The 15,963-nt window shown below is 42.2% G+C and overlaps 1 protein-coding gene across 6 annotated transcripts in view; it reads right to left on the bottom strand.

Annotated features, from left to right (window-relative positions):
- Window positions 1–15,963, bottom strand: part of casz1 (castor zinc finger 1) — a 95,550-nt gene that overhangs the window by 58,803 nt on the left and 20,784 nt on the right. For 2 of the 6 annotated variants that reach the window (XM_028041291.1, XM_028041235.1), the window contains exon 1: window positions 2,407–2,529. The exons of 2 other annotated variants lie outside the window; for them this stretch is intronic. In XM_028041291.1, coding sequence (XP_027897092.1) covers window positions 2,407–2,485 — 79 coding nt within the window. In that variant the 5' untranslated portion in view covers window positions 2,486–2,529. Of the gene's footprint in view, window positions 1–2,406; window positions 2,531–15,963 lie in introns of those variants that run through there. 2 more of the 6 variants (XM_028040985.1, XM_028040904.1) reach the window with 2 other exon arrangements.

Consider the following 15,963-nt stretch of genomic DNA (forward strand, 5'->3'; position numbering starts at 1 on the left):
AAAATACCACCATTTTATGGTAGTTAGATGAAAAAAAAACAAACAAGTATAACGTGGTATTTTTTTATAATATTTTAATCAGAAAAGCAACAACTATTCTCATCTCAGCTACAATTATTTACAGTTAGAAAAATGTTATCTATAACATTGTCAGATTTTGAGATACCAAACTTAATTAAACATTTTCTAGCAATCTACTCTTTATATAGCAACACAAACAAGTTGATATGAATCAGAGTGTTTGTCTGGGTGGAGCCTTAAGCCTTAATAAGCCTTGACGTGTTTCCAAACAGAAAAGTTGTCTTTGTTGTCAGGAAGTTAAAAGTGTTCTTTCAAGCAGCTGACTGACAGTGCACAGAAACAGTCAGGGGAGGGGCAGCGCCATGTTACATTATGCAGTCATCTCTTTAAAAAGGCTCTAAACTGCAGGATTAATATGATGAAAAACTCAATATCCTAAAACTCTTAATGCTTAAACACGTCCAGCTACCGAAACTGCATCTTTGAGTATGAGAAAGATCTCGAGTGAGCATACACTAAAGCATGTGTTCACAACTCAAGGAGAGGAAAAGACTCTGATTCCTCTAAAATTGCATGCAGATTCGCCGAGGGATCCTTGGCTAAGCAGAGGCTGCCAAAATACATACTGCACTTGTTGCAGAGGAAGAGTTCATCCAGGAGTTTTCCATTGTGGTTTTACTCAGGGAAGAGAAGTCACTTTCAATCCAAATATTCCCTATTATTTTTCTAACTAAATTAATATTATAACCATTCATCCAGTTGTGTAATTCTTTGGGAAGAAAAAAAAAGAACACATCGCATGTTAAACAGATTTGGGAGGCTAGAAACAAAGGAAGGCTCATGACCAGAGGAAGAGGAAAAGCTTAACTTTGCACATTGTGCACGTCCAAGTTTCACACAGACCCCTCTCCAAACCCCTGCAGTAGTAATAACAATTATTACTTAAAAAGGCAATATTTTTACATTAACTTAAAAGGCTATATCTTTTTCTTCCCCTCAAGCCTGTGCGGCCTCACTTACCCTAAGTATCTTCATAAATCAGCGGTTACTGTTAACATGTACTCCACAATTCAGTCATCAATCTCCTACCAGGTCAGAGTGAAAACAGAGGGGGAAATGTCTGCTTAGTAAAATGTCTCTCTTGTGAATGCTGCTACCACCACCCACTACTCAAAGACAGAAACACACACACACGCCGACGCACACACACAATGTGTGCACAGAGCAGCAGCATATAGAGCACATCAGTTAAATAATAAACACGCGCCCGGCACACGGCAACTGGAGCGATCCTATGGGACGCGGGAGCGGTTGCCAGATCGCCACGGTGATGCAAGCCAAATTCAATTGTCACTCTGCTGCTCCCATTTGTTCTCAAAACAAATAAACAGCGAAAGCGGGGAGTTGGAGAGCCGGGCCAACTTCTGCCTCCACGAGAAATCTCAGGCCCGAGCCGAGAGGCGCTCGGCTGCCTGAGACACAGACGGCGGCAGGGCCACATGGAAACCTCTGTTTACGTTCACACACAGTGTGTGTTTATTTAAGCAAAGAGGGAGAAAATCGAATTGTACCACAAGGAGGATTATTCTTCTCTCCAAGAGGAAAGAAAGAACTCTTTAGGGATTGTCTTTTTTTTTTTTTTTCAACAATTGCTATTTACATGAGCTAAAAGTAGAAAATCCCTCCAGTGACGAAGCACTTCATCACAATATAAGCACTAAAACAACCGGATGGATTTCAAGTAAGTCTGCTGACAACACCGTGACAAATCCAAAAAGATCTGAACTTTTTCTACTTTTTAAAAGTCATGTTTTAGTGGCTAAACTCAATAAAAACACTCCAAATAAAGTTGCTATATTTTAAAGTTGAGCTTAAAAACATTCACCCTGATGGAATGTTAGGTAATTAAATGTTCTGTGCAAATGAGTGAAAATGTAATTCAAAATAAAAAAAAAGTAATTCAATGGACTTTTTATTTAAAAAAAAAAAAGCTTTCCTTTGACTCAGAGTGATAAATGTGACACATGGATCGACAAGGCCTGACATAACAAGTCAGAGAGAGAACTTAAACACAAAGGAACATTTCAGCTCTAAATGTCTGAATGTGTACAAAAACTCGCTAAATGTTTTCCAGAAAACACACATTACACCTGCTGTTTCCTGACTCTCACGTGCACTGTCTTTGACACCACCCACCACATCACTACACATGCGTGCCAACTGCAAATAGTAGCAAACTCGTTCACCAGTACGTAACACCCAACTTGTGAGTGTGCGTGCGTGCGCGTGGATTGCGGCGTGGGTGTGTGTGTGGGTCTGTGGGGAGGGGTGAGGGTGGGGGTGGAGGGTTAGAGGAAGGTGTGTATGTGTTGGTGTGAGTCTTACCTGGCAGCAAAGCGCCCTCAGTGCTCTGTCTCACCTCTCCCTCCTGCCCTGGAAGAATTCTCTCCACAAAGCAAGGCATTTTCTCCACAACTGCTCTCTGCCAAGGCTCTGCTCCCTCTCTCCCCCTTCTCCCTCCCTCTCTCCTTCTCACTCCTTACCTCTTTCCCACTCTGTCCTCCTCTTCTCTTGTCTGTCTCTCCTCCCTCCTTGCCCTCCCCCTCTGCCTGTTCTCACAGATGTCGAGGCTGCGCGAGTTTACCCACATTACCAGTAGGGGTCCTTCATCGCCCTTCCCCACCCCACAACCTCGTGGGAGAACAACGCGCGCCCACACACACACACACGCAGGCCACTTAACGGGTGCCCTCCTGTCACTGCTACAATGAGAGCCCGGTGCAGCACACTCAGAGAGAGAGAGAGAAAAAGAGAGAGAGAGAGAGAGACAGGTGTGAAGTGGGTGGTGTGCAGCAGGGGCTGGCCCTCGGCCCTCTCCAGACCCGCGCAGCCCTGAGAAGCTCCTCAAGTGGGGTAGTACAGTAGTAGTGGATCACACAAGCTCACATACACTCACGGGGATATGAGCACACAGATTGACTTACGGCAGATCCCTCAGAGCCGGCAGCACATGAGGAGAGACAGACACTGTTTGTGGGCACGCACACTTTCACTCGTTCTTAACACACACACACACACTCGCGTGCAAATACAGAGCACAACTACTGCTGCTGCCGCTGTTGACAGTGATAACATGTGCTTTGTGCCTACTGTGTGTGTGAGAGCGTGCATGTACGAATACACACGGATGTATTCAAGCAGATGCCTATCGTATTTCAGGTCTCTGCTCTGTTCGGGTTTTTATTTTTTTGTGCTTTAAAAAAAGAAAGCTGTGCTCATTGACACCGGCATGTTAGATTCGGAGGCTCTCGGTCAGTGTGCAGTGGGAAATTTCTAGTTTCTCTTCTAGTTGTGGGGGCAATTTTCACATTGCAATATCAATACTGGACAATATTAGCTGTGTGAAGAATGCTGTACCTCCTCTTTCCTTTGAAATGGGTAAAGAGTTCCCTCAAACAAGAGATTATGATCAAGAGATGCACCGATAAGAGCTTTGTGGCCAGAGTCTGATTTTTATGACAATTAGTGAACAATCATTTATCAATACCTTGTACAAAGTATATCTAATGGCAAGAATCAGCCATATTAATAATGTCATATGTGATGTGAATGATAACCTAAACTGATTGTGTATAAAACTCATAAAACTTTTGTTTAATTGGTTTTGTTACCCAATTTTTCCACTATTGGCTTTAAGAGAGCATCACCAAAAGTGTTTTAAGATATAATCCTTGTGTGCAGTTAAAGCAACACGGCGACACTACTTTGTGTAACTGTTATACTAATGTAGTTTAAGTAGCTTATGTATGCCCAAAAAGTAATATTTTATTAAATTATTATCAGCAACTTAGTTATTGTCCTGATAAATACAAGAATATATTGTATTTATCATAAATTAGCATAAAATGTTATAACATAAAATGTATAGCATAAAATATTATAACATTTTATTGATGCTGTTTTCATCCCAAAGCAATATTTTGCTAATCATGACTTCAATCCATCAGCATTTCATACTTTTGTGGATTTTGCTGTTTTAACTCTTTAACAACTTTTGAAGTTCGTCTGACACATCTTTCTACTGAAAAGGCTGATTTTGAGTCTTCTTCCAACATAAATAAATTTCAAACTGAAGAGTGTGTTTGGCAACTGAGCACAATTGGCAGATTTTCAGCTTGACCAACCTTGACCAGCAGTTCCCTCAAAGTCAAAAATCCAGGTCTGCACTATGACAAAGTGTATGATGCATTTACTGACTAGAAAATAATTTGTTCAGAGGGTCAGTGGCAGTCAAGCTGAAAGTGGGCAATTCAGTCAGCAAAGTTTTGTCTGAATTTCTCCACAGATTGTTAAAAAAAAAAAAAGTATTTGAGAACAGTGAAAAGTTCAACAAACAAGCAAAAGCAGTAAAACAAAAACTGCATGGAACTTGATCCCTCATTTTTATCAAATATTGCCCAACTTTTATGGTGCTTTAAAATGTGGGGAGATTGCATGCCCTGGCAGGTTCAGAACAGTAATTATCAAGCCGAGCGTGCATAAGGTCCTGTTTTTCCATTTATTGCTGCCTGAAACAGGATAAGGGTATCTGCATTCAAGGCGTAATATCCCGGACTTGCAGTTGGTATCATTTGAACAGAGGGTGGATCGCCTTTATTTGACTCAAACAAAACCCTCTAATGACACAAAAAAAAGTAGCTGGCGGTTTCAGCTTCCACGCCCAATCAGGCCGCCTTGAAAATGTCGGCAATCGGTAATAAATAAAATAGGATTTTGTTAATCCAGGACACGGATGTTGAATAAACCACAAACTTTATTTAAGGGTGACGAGGTTGTGCTTTTAGTTGTATCACGTTTTGCATCAGTTGCAAATCTCCCCTCACAGCAAAACTGAAATCAAATACAGGCTTTTTTTAGGTTGATAAAGGAAACCCGTGTGTATTTACTGGAAATAAGAATGATGCACTAGGTTCATCGTGCTTGAATGCAGCCCCTGTATTAAATGTGTGAAGGAGAAGTATCACAAGGACATGTAAAACATACCTTAAATAGACTACAAATGAAGTCACTTAACACCCACTCGTTCCCTCGCCACCCCGTGCTCTGTCTGTCTTCAACAAAAAGCTTGTGTTTGACTGTCTCCCTCGCTCTGGTTCATAGTTGCCTTTTTGCTTTTTAAACAGACACCTCGCCTGTCTCTGCGCGGGAAAGCGAGGCACATTTATCCTTAAATGGCTCCTTTTGACAACTGATCTGTAAATACAAGCCGATATGCGACTTCCCTCTTTCTCTCAGCTTTTTTTTTTTTTGCTGCCTGACTTTCTCCCTTTCTCCAGTCAGACACACGCAGGCACACACACCTACACGCACACGCCCACAATCTGAAGGTCTTCCTATGACCCCCCTCACACACGCATCCACACATTTAACCCCGCATCCCCCTCCCTAACTTCCCCAACTCCATTCCCTCTCTGCCACTATAAAAACACAAATATGCCATAACTCAGGCAGCGCTGCCACATCGCCTCCATCTTGCCCTGTACCGGGGAGGGGGAGGCCTCTCAGGAAGGTCACCAACAAATGGTTTTCCGATTCACTGCCCCTGAAATAATTTTGTGTATTAAAACCTGAATCTGCACTTTCTGGCCTGAAAGCTTTTCTAATTATTCCGGTGTCCTTGGGACAGACACAGATCCTTCACACGCCGGGGGAAACAAGCTATAGAGCAACCACTACAGCCACAAACACACCCCCACCCCCTGCCTCCACCCCATCCACACACACACACACACACACCCTCCTCACCCCTTAGCGCCACCTCCTCGCTTCCTCCCTTTCTCTATCCCTCCATCTCCCCACCTCCTCTCTTCTCTGCTCTCCTCTCCTCTTTACAGCCCCCTCTTCCCTCCCTCCCCAATCTGTTTTCAAAGCGTGTCTGTCCTTTATTAAATTGTTTTCTTTTCCACATTATCAGTTGCCATGGAGACCTCATCTCTCGGATTATTTGAATTTCATTATATCTATTGATTTGGGAGCATTTCATCTTTTTTATTGTTTTTCTGTCAATTTTCGAAACGAATAACCATCTAATTTGCGTCAGCGCTGATTACGTTCGTCCCTCAATAGAGGTCGGCAGCTGCGCCAGGGAAACAAATCAATGGAAAAACATCATAAAACTCGAAAGTACAATCAACCAGGATATGGGTGACATTCCGTGGTTGCTGAAACGAAGTCATCAAAAAATATATACTTTTTTTTCCCTCCTCTGCGCCTGTCTACGTGTATACGTGCGTGTGTGTGTGTGTGTGTGTGCATGAGGGGAGAGTGAGGAGGACACATATGTGTCTGGGTAAATATATTACTATATTTCAGTAGATAATATACTATGGTAAATTTCCATACTGATAACAGCCCCTCCCTGTCTGACTAAAACAAAAATTGCTTACTGTATCTAAATAATTTATGTAATTTTAGCATTTCTATATAAATTTTTTAATAAGCTGCTCGGAGCAAAGTGGCCATTAACAAAACACACAGCTGTCCAATGGGCTAAGCCCAGCAGATCAATTGCACTTTTTTATGACATGATAAAATGCTTTTAAAGCAATTTACACAAATATGGAAAAAATGACTTCATGGGCTTCATTTATTCATTAGGACGTGTATTAGCGAGAGAAGGGGAACGAGAAAATCTTACAAAAAGCCAGACAGGAGAGATCGTCTTGGCCCTAACTGGAACGGACTTGCTGCCCTCTCCACAAGGACATAAAGTTTCATTACTGATGCACGCAGTCAAAGGCAATTTAGCAAACACAGTGTGCAAAAGAAAACATCAGCATATTGCAAGTGTTCTTGTATTAGGGCGACCCTTGCTTGTTGTTTTCCAATTTTTATTCTTTTTTTTTTATGGGGGAGCAAGCAGGTAGGGAAGTGATGGATCTTTTTTTTCTTCCCCCCCCCAATCACCCTGACCCAAAAGCTAAGTAGAAGTAGCCTCACTCGCTGGGATGCATGAATCCTGGCCTGCAAATCGAAGCCAAACTGAGAACTACACAGCAAGGCCCTGCAAGCTGAGCCTCAACTTTAGTAGCTTATGATGGAGAGAAGCACCAACACAGACACATATGTAAAAGGCGTCTGGATGGTTGGTGGTGGGGTGGGGGGTAGGATGGTGGGGAAGGGGGGCATTTAGAGGCTAATCTTATTTCAAAGCATCCTCTTCATGTGAGCCTGAGCTGCTCCTGGTAAAGGCTCCATGTTTGCAACACATGTCTGCATTCGACAAAGCTTGTCCTGCTCAGGCCTTTAAAATGGGGGGTGCTAGCAAATTAGCTTTTTATATTTATTTGTGCGTGGGTGTGTCAGATGGGGGCTCCGGGGGAGGATCTAATTTTCTAAGGCACCAGTTCTTGATCTGAGTGGAGAGGAAGAAAAAAGAAAAAGGCTAAATGTTTAGGAGTCACGATTCTTCTCCTGATTGCCCTGGCTGTCTAAGTTGTGCAAAACATGACCCTCCCCTCCCTCAGCCACGACAGAAACACGGGCGACTGGATAAACACTATTTTATGCACTGACTAGATGAATCGCCAGACAGTGATTACAGTCCTCCTCTCGCCCCGACAAAGCTCCACGATGCAGGCATATTCTGACACCAAACCGCACCGGCGTATGGTGTAGGTAACGCTGCAGGTGCCCGACATGTTCGTCAGTGTCTCTCCCAATCGGGTAAATATAAATATTAGACTCTAACATCAATGAAATGCCCTCTCCTGCCTTCTGTGATGTAGCTGACACAGGACCTGTTGGTCAGTGCTGTTGCATGCCGTCGAATGCTGCTGCAGCAGGCTTTGTGCCGAAAGTTTGAGGATTTCTTCTTTTTGCTACCCTTGCAGTTTGGGCTTCCCTCTCGCCAACAAAATAAAAATAACAAGCGTGCGACGCAAACTAAACATTCCCACACAGCCGCTCGCTGCGGAGGCTGACACCAACATGTCGGACGCAGACAACGCAGTACAGAGGCAGCGTTTAAAAGAAACGCTGAGAGGGAAATTACAAGTCAAGACAATGTAACATATAGTTCCAGGTTCATCAGAAAAAGACAACATTTTTGTAAACTTTTTAGCCAAACTGAGATTTGTCATTGTTTCTGTTTTTAGGGGAAAAAAAGTTTCATGAATCATAAAGTGTGTTTTAAAGAACTTGTATTTAGCACAGAATAATTGAGGTTTGACTTTTCCATGATTTGCAGCTTTTGTGGTTTTATATCTGATTTTGATGCCGACTTAGTGCCAAATTTCACCTTATTGTAATTTCACAATAAGAGTTTAAAAAATCTTGAACTTTTAAGTGATTCTTCTTCAGAGTAGAATTATCCTTTTTCAGGTGTGATCATTTCGTTTACCTTCGCTTAGCCAGTCGGATGCACATGAAAGAGTTTGTGTTGTTAGTGGAAAATTATTAACCAGTCGTGGTATTTTCGCAGTGTCAGATCAGAATAAGCATTTTAGATTTTGAATTAAAGATGATCAAATACATTCCAGACTCATTAAAAATATTGAAAGGTCACCTTAGTTTAGGGCCACTCAAAACTCCAAAGTAGATGTCAACTTTAGCATTATTAGCAGGTAACTGTGAGCTAGTTTCAGTATTCTCATTGATTACATATCTTTAGTATATTATCTCTCACTCTTGAAGTACTAAAACTGATTGCTGTTAAAAGATTTAAAAGTGACAGAGATTCTGTAATCACTTGTCGAACAAAAAAAATACCGTTAGCTGGCTCTGTCAACACAACAGTCTGACTCGAGAACCACCTCCCGGCTTTCTTCAAAATAAGAGCGAGCTGAATCGCACTTTTTGAGTGATACATTTCACTTTGAAGAGAAATACTGTAGCATTTCAAATATCGCGGCATCTTGTGCTATGAGATCTCCTGTTACATCCCTCTTCTACAGTAATCCATCTGCCTGGACCGTGCCCCAAAAGTGGTGCAGTAAACCATGTTGTCAGTGTCCGAGCTCTAAAAAGCCCAATTACAGAAGACCTCGACTGAATAATTTAAAGAGCATAATTATTGACCTCTATCTGAATTCCTCTGAAAGGTACATTAAGATATAGAAAAGCACAGGAGGTGGAAGAGGAACCGAGGGTAAGAGAGTGTGTGTCTCCCCAGGCCTCTCTAATGCACTCTCCTGCTGTACTCTAACTTCCTGTGGACCCCTAATGTGCCCACTGCTCACTGGCCTGATGAACACTGCAGTTAATGAGGCCCCTGTTACTGAAATGAAGTATCTATGAAAAAAAATCAACAGGCATTACTCTCAATCTGAATCCTGCCCACTTCAGTTTAAGACACATTTTTGACACAAGATGCGCATTGGTTGGAATCTGCAAGCATGCAGACATTTTAGAGAAAAAGTAGGTTTTGGTGAGCTGAACTGGAATTAAAGCAGATCAGTTGACAGAAGCTAAAATAAGGAGTTATAATTGGACAGAATTAGGAAAAAATAACATATTAAAAATTTGTCTAAGTGTGGGGCTGGGTTTGTGCTACATGTGCATGTCCGTGAATGTGGTCGTATGTGTGAATAGCAGGAGGGAGAGGGAGAGGGGCTGGTTGCTTGGAGCTGGCTTGAGGGGGGAGGATCTAGCAAGATGAGACCTTTTTAATTAAAGGAAAATATTTGTGTTTGCGTAATATCGCTGATGGAAGCTGGAACAATTTAGAGAATTCTGCTTCCTAAATGGCTTGCTCTTTAAAGTGATTTGGGGTATTTCCAATCCTCTTTGCATACATGCATTTTTAAAATTTCAATTATGCTCTGCAGCTCTTAAGATTCACAACTTCTATGTGTTTTTTTTTCTTTTTTTGTGCGAACACGACATTTCCTGCTATGGACAATTCAAAAACTTAAAGTGTTTATCTGCCGCAAGACGCTGCCGTCTCCGCTGTGTTCCAGCCCGAGAGGATAGAGGGCAGTGAAATAATTAGGCGACTTCTGCAGTATCCTGAATGCCAAGGACAGGTGGATTAAAGTATTAAAACAATCGCATTTCAGTCTTGAAATAGTCCAGTGCACGACTCAGCACCATGCGCCTCTGTTCAAGTTCAGCTGCCAGCTCCATAACGCCACAGGAGAGGGCTGGGAGGGAAAAAAAAAATCCCAATCCCATTAGCTACGTACATCTCAGCAGACCTGCTGTAAACGTGAGCAAATCTCACTGATGATTATCCCCTCCCCAAAGCTCTCAGATGATAATACATAATCGAACGATGCAGAGGTTTTCGGTATAATCACACCGTCAATTTGGGCCTCCCCCCCATTTGTGTCAGATTCTGCTCTAACTGGAGACACCAGAGGACACATTTACCCCACAGTTTTCTTCAATTAGAGATGAGAGTCACCTACATTAGGGGGAAATTATTTAAGGAAATGGTTGAAGCTATTTGCAGATCTATTCTATTTACCGCGCAAACATTTATCAGGTCAGCAGGGTAACATTTGGGTAAGTGGATGCTTGACTGGAAAACTCAGAGGTTAAAAGTGCAACTGACGATGTTTAAAATGATTGAATAAAATACAGATTATACCAGTAACATGGATCTAAATAAAATTTGAATCTTGAAAACTTTTTATTAATGAGCTTGCTAGCATTATTTGAATTACTCCTTATCAGCAAATGAAACAGATCCTTTCGGAGATAGTAGATTCATTTCGTCAAGTAAGAAGCTCTTCAAACTGAAGCATGTCTTAAAAAACAACAGCAGAAAGATAAGGGGAAAAAATTGAGGCAGTTTTCTAGAAAGAAAAAGTATTACAGTAATTTTGGTCTTATTTGTTTGTAGGAGTAGTGCACACATAAAGAGCCCTTTTCCAAAAAGAACAACTGGCAATAATTAAGGTGAGCTCTTGAAGAAATCTAAGCCTCTTAGCCCACCTTCTGCCATCTGTGGCTCCAATATGAGAGCTCTTACAGGTTCTCCTTTTTTCCTCCTCCTGGAAGGAACAAGGAGTAAAAAAGAAAGTGTTGCCTAGTCTGCAAGTTCATGTTACAAAGTCAACCTGCTCCCACAGCCACGCCATGAAGGTGGAATAAACCATCTGTGACAGAAAAAGGAAGAAAAAAAAAACAGGAAAGAGCAGAATGAGAGAGAGAGAAAAAGAGAGAGAGGGAGAGAAACATGTGCCCTTCACTCTCCCCACAGTAAAGACGCTCTTAACCAGGTCTGACAGCTAACAGATCCTTGGCAATTGGGGTCAGTTAAAGGAAAAGTAGCTCAAGTTTTCTTGGGGCTTTGGCTTCATAGATGTTGAGGAAATGCTGCCCACTGCAGCATCAAAGGGGATTATAGGGACAGGGCCATCTGCCATCTGCACCAGAGTAAGCCTGAGCCCTTTTATGTTTCTGCTGGCGTGTTTGTGTGTGTGTTTAGCAAACTGAAGACGGCGAGACAGAGACAGTGTACTTTTAACTTAAAAGGGCAGCAGAGGTGGAGTGGGGTGGAGTGTGTACTGGGGTGACAGCTTATTTAAACCTGGGCTGAGGGGGGAGGGGGGAGCATTAAAGGTTAGCATCATACCAGTTAAATGTGACACTTTGAATCCAACGTTCAGCCTTCTACGGCTTCAGCTATAGCAACAATTAGAGGTGTAACAAGATCGTCACAGTACTTAAACACCCAAATACTTCTCGTCAAAGTGAAAGTCTGTCTTCCGAAGCTCTATTGGGTTCTCATCTCCATTTTTTTGCTGAAGGAAGGGTATACTGGTTTGATGAACCGCAGCATGTTTTAGACTCTTATTGTGAAGTAAGACAGGAAGTCGTTCTAGAGTTGTCCCCGATGTGCTGATATAACTTCTGTTCAAGGTGGCTGATAAGGTCCTGATTGTAAAACAACTGAAGAAACCGACCACTTGTTAAGCATCATTTTAGCTTTCTGGTAAAAAAAAAAAAAACTGAGAATGTTGGAACTGCCTATCTGCAAAATGACACAAAATTAGCATCTGATTCAGGGCTTCTTAAACTAAAGTTTAAATGAGCCTGATCAAATACTGTTAGAATATTAGGACAGGCACACCATTAGATGCTAACTTAGAGTAACGAAACCTGAACCGGATGATTGCACAATTTGATTTATAAACTCACAAAATGGGAAGATTCTCAACATTTGTTTTTACATCAGAACCACATTAGAATTAGACGAGCATAAAAAGCGTAGTCATATGGACCAGTCGATCTTTGATTATAAAGAAAGAATCTTGTCTCGATTCTTCCTGAAAACATACCCTAATGCCTTTTGTCATCCAGGCATAAAGTACAAGTTGTTTCTGTTGCGGCTTTATTGGAACACAGTGCCAAACGTTGTTCCCCCTTCACATCTCTAATTTGTTTGGGGTCTTGTTTCTGGCCTCCGCCTGAGAGTGTTTTTTTTTTCTTTTTTTTTTGCTCAATAGTCTGCTACCTTTTAGCTGAGCCGCCCAGTGCTTGACCTGCTGCCGACGCTTATTTTCGGCACTCTAATTGTCGTTTAATCACATATCAACCTGTCATTTAAAAGACCCCCTTTTTTTTCCACAGAAGAGGGGGGGACATTTGCATATGTTGTAAAACTAATTCCGATTGAAAGCTCCAGTGGCTGTGAAAGCAGGCGTTCTTTCTCTCTCTTCTACTTTCACACCCGCGTAGACACAGTTAAGCACAAGAGAGTAAAACACCCATACACACACACACACACACCCGCACACACACAGTCTACAGTATCTCACCTTAACAGACAAAAACACACATAGGAAAACGTTCTACCTGATACTCTCGATTGAGGTGGTTTTATCACATTTGTTAACAGTGTGTGGTGACACATAACGTGTTAGAGTAGGGACAGCGACGAAAGTGATTCAGGGAGCACGTACTCGCGCGAGCCAAAGCAAAGGTGACAGTGAACGTATAGTGTTGTAGAGGAGTCAATTAGAGTTAATAATGTATCACTCTTTCAAATGTTGCATTCATTTGTTCACACTTAGATAAAGCTAGCAAAAAAAAAAAAAAAAATAGGTTGTACCGGGTGTGCTGAGAAGACTACGCCACATTTACATTATCGTCCTTATACATCGAGGAGCAACGTTCCGCTTCAGTGGTGGCGGTGGAGTGACGGGCTGCGGGGTGGGAGCTGAGGGGGGTGGTGGGGTGAGAATCATGCCTTTCAGGCCCAAGTATTGCCAGTCCTCAGGAGGTCTCCCCCTCTAATTACAGAGTGGGAGAAAGACAGCTCTTTGTTCTACCCTTTAAAACGTTAATTGATATAAACCGAGCCAGGGTGGAGGGTGATGTTATGGGCAGATAAAGGTGGGTGAGATTATTTTTGGAGCTTAGTGTCCTTTTTTTAACAAGACGCACTAATCCTGTTAGACGCCGTTTTGCTTCTGTAACTCTGCCTTTCAGGGTCAGGCTGAGTTGTAAGTGCTGCAAATGTAGCACTTCTTCAGGTGGCAGAGAAGGCCGCAATGGCGAACTGTGACACAAAAACTGGCAAGCAATCATGACCTCGAAGAGGAAGTGGCATCTCACTGAAATTCTGAAGAACCTTAATATAAACCGCACAGGACTCCAAACCACTTGCATATTACAGAACATTAGTCGTCTTGCTTTACATCTATTATTAGCCTGGGGTGAGATTGGTGTGGTACTAATGATGACAAGCAAAACTGTCTTTCAAAAGTGTTCATAACCCTTGAACCTTTTCACATTTTGTCAACACAAGCTTCACTGGATTTCATGTGACAGACCAGCTCAATGTAGTTGTAAAGGTGACATGCAGATGTATTCATACCTTTTTACTCTGACGGCACTCAATAGCATACTGAACAATTAATCACATTCAGAAATCCCCTATTTAGTTCATTTGTAGTCTCATGTCTATTGCAGCTCTGAATCTTCCACCACCGTCTTTCACTGTGGGAGTGGTGTGTTTGGGGGGCAGGCACACTGTTTGTTTTTCACAACACAATGTTTTTTTGTACGCAAGCCAAAAAGTTAAAGTTTGACGTTTGCCTTGTCACCTAAATGCCATTTAGCAAATATGAAATAGGAATTTGAATGGCTTTGCAAAAATGTTCTGTTTTTCTTTTTGTCACTTTTTTTCAAAAACAGCAAATTTGTACAACCGCGATGCTGTCCTGTCAACAGATTATCCCACATTTGGTTGGAACCTTTGCAGATCCAAAGTCTGGCCTGTCAGTTTAGGAGGACAGTCGTGATTTGGCAGGTCTGTAGTTGTGATTTGCTCTTCATTTTCAGTTGATGCATTGAACAACTTTCTCCCTGACCTATCTGTTGTGTTCGTTTGTCATTGTGTTGCTGTTTGTTCGCTAATCTTCTCAAACAAACCCCACAGGCCTCCCCAGAACAGCTGGATTAAAGTACACACAAGGCAACTGGCTGCATTCAGTTTAATTTAGGTGTTTGATACAAATGTGTCGGTGTTGGTCCACTGCATGAAATCAGCGTGAAGGCTCTGCTGAAAAACAGTGTATACATTTTCCAAACACAATTACTTAAAAAAATAGTTTTCACCTAATGATACTGTGAAATCAGGACTGACTTTGTCCATTTCTTTTTAAAAACAGTGAGAACAATAAGTTCCATTTCTACTTGTGCAGGATTGGCCAATCTTATTTGTCAGCAGTTAAGTAGCTGTAACAGGCTTTGCCATGGCTGTAATCTGCTTCTGCTCGTTTAGGCTACCTGGAGTCAACAGAGGCTGAGAAGTGCTGCTACAGTGGCCAAATGGAGTCTGAATATGTTACAGAGGCAATTAAGCATGTTGGTGTGTGTGCACGCACACGGCAGTGTCAAAGGGGCTTAGCCGGGCCAAACACGCCTCATTGAAATGTCCATCTTAAAGCCACCCAAGTTCCTCATGTCCCCGCCTCCCGCCCTCCGACAACCAAGATGCTTCAAGACTGTCAAAAGCATTTTCCACAAAGCTGAGGAGGGGCCGAGGAGAAAAAAAAAGAAAGAAAAAAAAAACAGGACCTGCTACTACTGTCACATGCAAGCTCGCGCGTGCACACGCACACACTCACTAGGCTGTCAGGTAAATTAGATCTGAAAGCTGACAATTTCTGACCATATTTCCTTGATTATTTCAAACAAATGCACACCAGCCGCTCTAAGGAGATTAAAGTGACATAAAAGTCCCGAGTGGGAGGAGGGAGGGCAGAGAATCCAGGTCACCCCCATTTGTCCCCCTGCCTGACAGCAGCTATATCGCTATCCAATCCAATAAAAGTCCCCCCCTCCTTTTGCTTTAATTAATTTTACAGCTAGCTTGCTTAATTACTTTCAATCAAAATCCTCTTGCCATCACAAAATTAGAAATGGTTCAACTCCATTAGTCTAAATTCTTCATTTACATACACAAAGACTGTCAGCTCTTGCTAAGCAAACGGCCTCCTGCTTGATGAGATTGTTTTTTTCCTGCACACTCTATCACTCTCTCAGTTACACACATGCATGTGACTGTGGTGTTCTTTTTTTTTTTTTTTGAAAGGAGAAAAGTAGCATTAAATTATTGGAGCCCCTTTACTTAAGACATCCTCTACTTAATCAGAGTTCAGGTAAGCCGCGGTGCACGAAACTGATTAGAAATCCACAAACGGCTCGTCAAAACAACACTCCTCAACCTCAATCAATGCGCAGTGCAATAAACGCTGCACATAGTAGGTACGCAGAACTATCAAACTAACTCTTCTGATATGGTTACAGTAATCTTACATAAATTTGGATTCTTTTAAAAAAAATAAGGTGCCACTAACACCACTGAGACAATGGACGAAGCGACCGGATTTTCAGTGTGACGAGGGGCCCCGTGCCCTGCTGGCCAATCACTTCTACTTGGCACGCAGGCGTCCTCTCCATCACGCACACACTGCCTGAGGTCTT

The sequence above is a fragment of the Xiphophorus couchianus genome, chromosome 1 (assembly GCF_001444195.1).
Source record: "Xiphophorus couchianus chromosome 1, X_couchianus-1.0, whole genome shotgun sequence".
Classification (NCBI taxonomy): Eukaryota; Metazoa; Chordata; class Actinopteri; order Cyprinodontiformes; family Poeciliidae; genus Xiphophorus; species Xiphophorus couchianus.